This window comes from Dipodomys ordii, unplaced genomic scaffold, assembly GCF_000151885.1.
Source record: "Dipodomys ordii isolate 6190 unplaced genomic scaffold, Dord_2.0 Scaffold118, whole genome shotgun sequence".
NCBI lineage: Eukaryota > Metazoa > Chordata > Mammalia > Rodentia > Heteromyidae > Dipodomys > Dipodomys ordii.
In genome coordinates, this window is record NW_012267334.1 from 242,445 (window position 1) to 247,421 (window position 4,977).

At 50.5% G+C, this 4,977-nt stretch overlaps 1 protein-coding gene across 3 annotated transcripts in view; it reads right to left on the bottom strand.

The window, feature by feature from the left end:
- Positions 1–391: 391 nt before the first annotated feature.
- Ehmt1 (euchromatic histone-lysine N-methyltransferase 1) overlaps positions 392–4,977 on the bottom strand; it is a 105,383-nt gene continuing 100,797 nt past the window's right edge. For all 3 annotated transcript variants that reach the window (XM_013029447.1, XM_013029448.1, XM_013029446.1), the window contains 2 exons: positions 1,440–1,615; positions 392–1,263 (listed from right to left, as the gene is read on the bottom strand). In XM_013029447.1, coding sequence (XP_012884901.1) covers positions 1,083–1,263; positions 1,440–1,615 — 357 coding nt within the window. In that variant the 3' untranslated portion in view covers positions 392–1,082. The remainder of the gene's footprint in view (positions 1,264–1,439; positions 1,616–4,977) is intronic.

The window sequence follows — 4,977 nt, forward strand, 5'->3', positions numbered from 1 at the left end:
AAACAGAACAAGAAATGGTCTGAGCCAAAAGACTGCTCTTAAAACTGTCAAAAACATTGTAACAGGAAAAAAACATGACTGCATTATGAATGTTTTAGAAGAGTCTCTCTCTCTCTCTCTCACACACACACACAAACAAAAATAGAAACAAATAAAAACAAAAAAACCCACCTTTGCTGCACTAATTACAGTATTTAGAAAGGTATATGCAAAAAAAAAAAAAAAAGTACATGACTTGCCAGGCCATCACACAAAAGGTGATAGCAAATTTATTCACACTACAAGACTAACATTTTAAAAAAGTTTTTCCTGCATTTTATTCTAAAATCACTTTGTTCTCTTTTTACAGTTGATAGTTTATTTTCACATGGTGAGTAGAAACCACACCAGATTCAGCACCGTTGTCTGTGTTTTATTCTTTGTTTGTCCTAACTTTCGGTAATGGTAGAAAACAAATCAGGGTACTCATCCTCATAGCATGTGGCTTAGAAACCGACAGAAGGTGCATCAACGGAGCTAGCCGGGCTGGTGCAGGTCCGCCCGCACCCACCAACCCACTTCCTTGCCAGTGAGAGGCGTGACACACAGGACGTGATATACAGGACTCCTCTAAAAAGCAAACCCCATTTTCTCCAAAGTTAGTGGTGGGGTCATATCAACCTTTCCAAGCCCACGAAGGAGCCAGCGTCCTTCGCATGGCACCCCAGAGCTGACACAGGCCGCACAGGCTGTGGGTGGCAGTCTAACGGAGCAGCTTGTGAGGGGTGGCAGCTTTGGCAGCCTGGCTGGACAGGAGACAGATAAGCCTGGTGGTGGAGGAAGGGCCTCAGCGATCAGAGGGAGATGTGGGAAATGCCACAACAACAAAGCTACCACCAGGAACTCACAAGGTAATACCAACACCAAGCCCCAGGTTTTCAGGGTGCATGGTTCAAGGTGGCTGTGCCTGAGCACTGGCAGCCACAAGGCTTCCACGTGGAATGTTCCCAGACGGTGTCTACACCTCCCGTCCCTCCAGGGCCCTGCTGTCAGATTGCAGCACCTCCTAAACTGCAGTCATCAGAATCTGACCTGCTGCCATCTCAGAGGGGATCCAGGGCAGCTGCAGAACTGGTGTCGGGTAGTCCATTCTCCTGGGCCTCCTGGGCTGCACTGGCCTGCCGCTGGGCCAGGGCTGCGCTCGAGTGCCGGCACTTGGGGGAGCCACACCGGCAGCTGAAGAGCTTGCCCTTGATGTCCCAAAAGCGCTCCCCGTAGTCAAACCTGGGGGAAGCCGAACTCAGTTCTTCTGCACAGCAAGCACAAATGGGGTGGGGGTGGGGGGCTCCCCACCAGCCCTGAGCTAACCCATCTAGGCTCCACACTTGGGTCAGTGTGTGATGACCAAGCAAGGCCCCTGCCTCCAGCCTGGTTCCCGTTATGCCTGAGGCTGTACGTACCCGAGCTGCTCCCCGGCCTGGATCAATCGGGTACTGAAGAAGGCGATCCTGGGAAAACGCAGGTCCTGGTGCGACATAAAAACACGCACTGGCACAAGGTTGGGCTCGCAGTGGTGGTTTATGAAGCGGCTGACATTCCCATAGAACCGAGCGTCAATGCAGTACACCTCTCCGTCCTGCAAGGAAGCAAGAACCCCTAAGGCTTCAGCAACTGCTCTACTGCTAAGCCCTTTGAAATTTCTGTATCTTACTTGGGTACTTGTGACTCAACTCCTGTATTTCTAGCTAAGTAGAGATGGAGATCTGAGGACTGTGGTTTGAAGCCAAACCAGGCAGAAAAGCCCATGAGACTCTTAGCTCCAATTAGCCAGCAAAAAGCTAGAAGTGGAGCTGTGGCTCAAGTGGCAGTGAACCAGTCTTGAAAGAAAAAGCCACATGAGAGCAGGAGCTCCCAAATTCAAGACCTAGAACCAAGAAAGGAAAAAACATCTTGAGAACAGGATCTGTGTTATTTAGGCTGGCCTAGAGCTTGTGATTTTCTTCTCTCCCTCCCCAGTTGCTGAAACTGTATGTGTGCACAACCACACACACATAATTTTAAAATTTAGTAGTACTATACATACCCCCAGCCCTAAAACTCCTACTTATAATTAATCAAAACAAATTAACAGACAAGAGACATGGATCAAGTGCCCAGCAAGTGTGAGGACCTAAGTTCAAACATCAATCCTCCCAAAAAAGGAAAACTGGCAAATTAATATAGCTCTATAATCAAACTGGTAGTACGACTTCATTGTCTGGTAATATGACTTCACTGAAATAAATACTTATTTCAATACTGCAAAGCACAGCATTTGTATAGCCTCAGGGGGATGTATTCTAAAGCCCAAAAGAAACAGAAAAGCTGTCCATCAGGGGTTGGATGGCACTCACAATCACCCTGACATGCATGCTTCTCAGACCCAAGTGCTGGGAACAACATTCTCACAAGTTAATAGATCGGTGCAGTGCTTACAGAAGTGAGCACTGTAGTATCTAATCTTGTTCTTCTCTGAAGGAAAAAGAACATTTAGTGACAAGCATCAGTGTTCACACCTGCAATCCTAGCTACTGAGGCTGAGATCTAAGGACTGTGGTTCAAAACCAGTCTGGGCAATCCAATCTAAGAGACTGTGTTCTCCAATTAACCACCAATAGCCAGAAGTAGAGCTGTGGTTCAAGTGGTAGAATTCAACTTTGAGGAAAAAAGCCAAGCAATGGTATGTGGCCCTGAGTTCAAGCATAGCACACGCACGCGCACACAAATTCGAGCATGGGGCAGGGCTGGACATGGAAGCCTGGAGGTGCCAGGAAACTGCCAGACAGAGAGGCTAGTCTGAATAGGCTCTAGTGCCAAAACAAGGGATGGCACAGTAGACAACGGTGGGAGGGAGCCACTCCTCCTCAGCACTAAGAAAAGTCTGGTTCCCTTAATGGCCACATCTATGATGGGCCTGACAGGGCAGAGTGCAGCACCTGACAGCCCTGTCCCTGCGATGGGACAGGCTCTACATCAACCCCCAGGCCTCAGGCTTGATGCTGCCTTTTTTGTTTCTGTTCAGGGGAGGCACACACAGGGTGCCATCAGCGTACAACCCACCCACAGCCGTGAGGAGGGGTGGGAGCTTCCCAGGAGGGCTGGACCAGCACCTCACAGTGCCAAGGAGGACAAGGAGCCCAGCTACTTAAGGGTCTCATCTGGCAGTCTCAGTCCAAAACTACAGGCTGAGATGACAGTACAGTACGTCAAAGGAATCTTCTTCTCACTGCCCCTGCCCCCAAACATCTGAGCCTCATGACAAGCATTCTCATGGCCTGTGTGTGGGATCTATGGCTATCTAGAAACAGGGTATCCTACAGGCAAACTGCCAACTCTATGGGGAGAGCTTCAGTATGACCCAGAGGATTTCTGCGACGGCCACATGTAGTCATTCACCTGCCCCCAAACCCTAGTGCAGCTCCCAAGCATGAAGGCCACATTCAGAGAACCCCTGGGCTCCTCAGGCTGTCTTCCATACTCTACCTGGACCCCACTGCCTGCCGGGATACAGAACAAGGGCGGTGCAGCCAATGCGGCCTTCACACAGGAACACAGCCTCGTCCAGCTGAGTGCTCCTGCTCCGGGGCCACCGAGGCCAGTGTCAGAAACTTAAGATGGGACCTTTCAGTCACCCCTGCAACTCTTTTTCAGTTGTTCAACCAAGAAACCCTGTTCCACAGCCCGAGGCAAACATGCCACAGGGGCTGGGGACGGGCCACACCTGCGTGGCTGTTCCAGAGCCCCGTGGAGCAGGGAGAGGGGAGAGGTGGAGGCAGTGAGGGGTTCTATCAGGGTAGATTTCCAGTCAGTCTGGCCTCAGCTTTCTGCCTCTAGGACAAGTAAGAATCACTTCTATGATACTCTGAAAAAGGCAAAAGTTCTACAGGAGACAGATCCTGGTGACCATGCTACGAGGGAGGCGTTGGGGAGATGACCAAGGCCGGCTTAACTCTGCCTCCAGGACCTGGTACAGCCTTCCTGGCAGCGCAGGAAACAGTGCTCACACCCCAGCCAGGAGCCGAGTCCTAAGCCCACTTGGTCTGGATGGCCTAGACACAGTGCCCCACCAGGCCCCACTGGGCCCAGGTTGATGTAATGCTGGACATGACTCCAGTACTGTGCTATGTCCACATACTAATGAGGTCTTGAATTTGCCCGGAGAACCAAAGATCCTCAGAGCTAACATCAGGAAAACAAGAGTCAGAGAACTAACGCTACCTGGTCCCAAGACCATGGAAAACTATGGCCAGCCAAAGTGTGGCCTTCTATGAGGGCCAGCAGATAGAACAAAGGAAGGGACGGTCCAGACAGGGCAGTGGTGAACAGGTGGTAATGTCTCAGCCAGTGGTACCAGAGGGCTGCCAGTCCACAGGCACAAGGAAGAGACTAGCCTTTGCCTCAGACTGCAGACCAGAGCATGGACAAAACACAGAGCTTCTAGAGAAAGGTTTTCACCACAGTGCAGTAGACAGAACAGACTGAACATTTAAAAAGTTCTGCAAAGGTTGGGAAGGTGGCTTAGTGGTAGAGGGCCTGCCTAGCATGCATGAAGCCTTGGGTGCAATTCCTCAGTACCAGAAAAAGCTGGAAGTGGAGCTGTGGCTCAAGTGGTAGAGCACTAGCCTTGAGCAAAAGAAGCTCAGAGACAGTGTCCAGGCCCTGAGTTCAAGCCCCAGGACTGGCAAAATAACAACAACAACAACAACAATAATAAATATAAATTAAAAGTTCTCCATCAGTGACACCACTAAGAAAATGAAGCCATGTGCTGGTGGCTCATGCCTGTCATCCTAGTTACTCAGGAGGCAGAGATCTGGGTTCAAACCCAGCCTGAGCAGGAAACTCCATGAGACTTTTTTTTGGGGGGGTCCGGTCGTGGGGCCTGAACTCTGGGCCTGGGCGCTGTCCCTCAGCTCTTCAGCTCAAGGCTAGCGCTCTACCACTTGAGCCACAACGCCA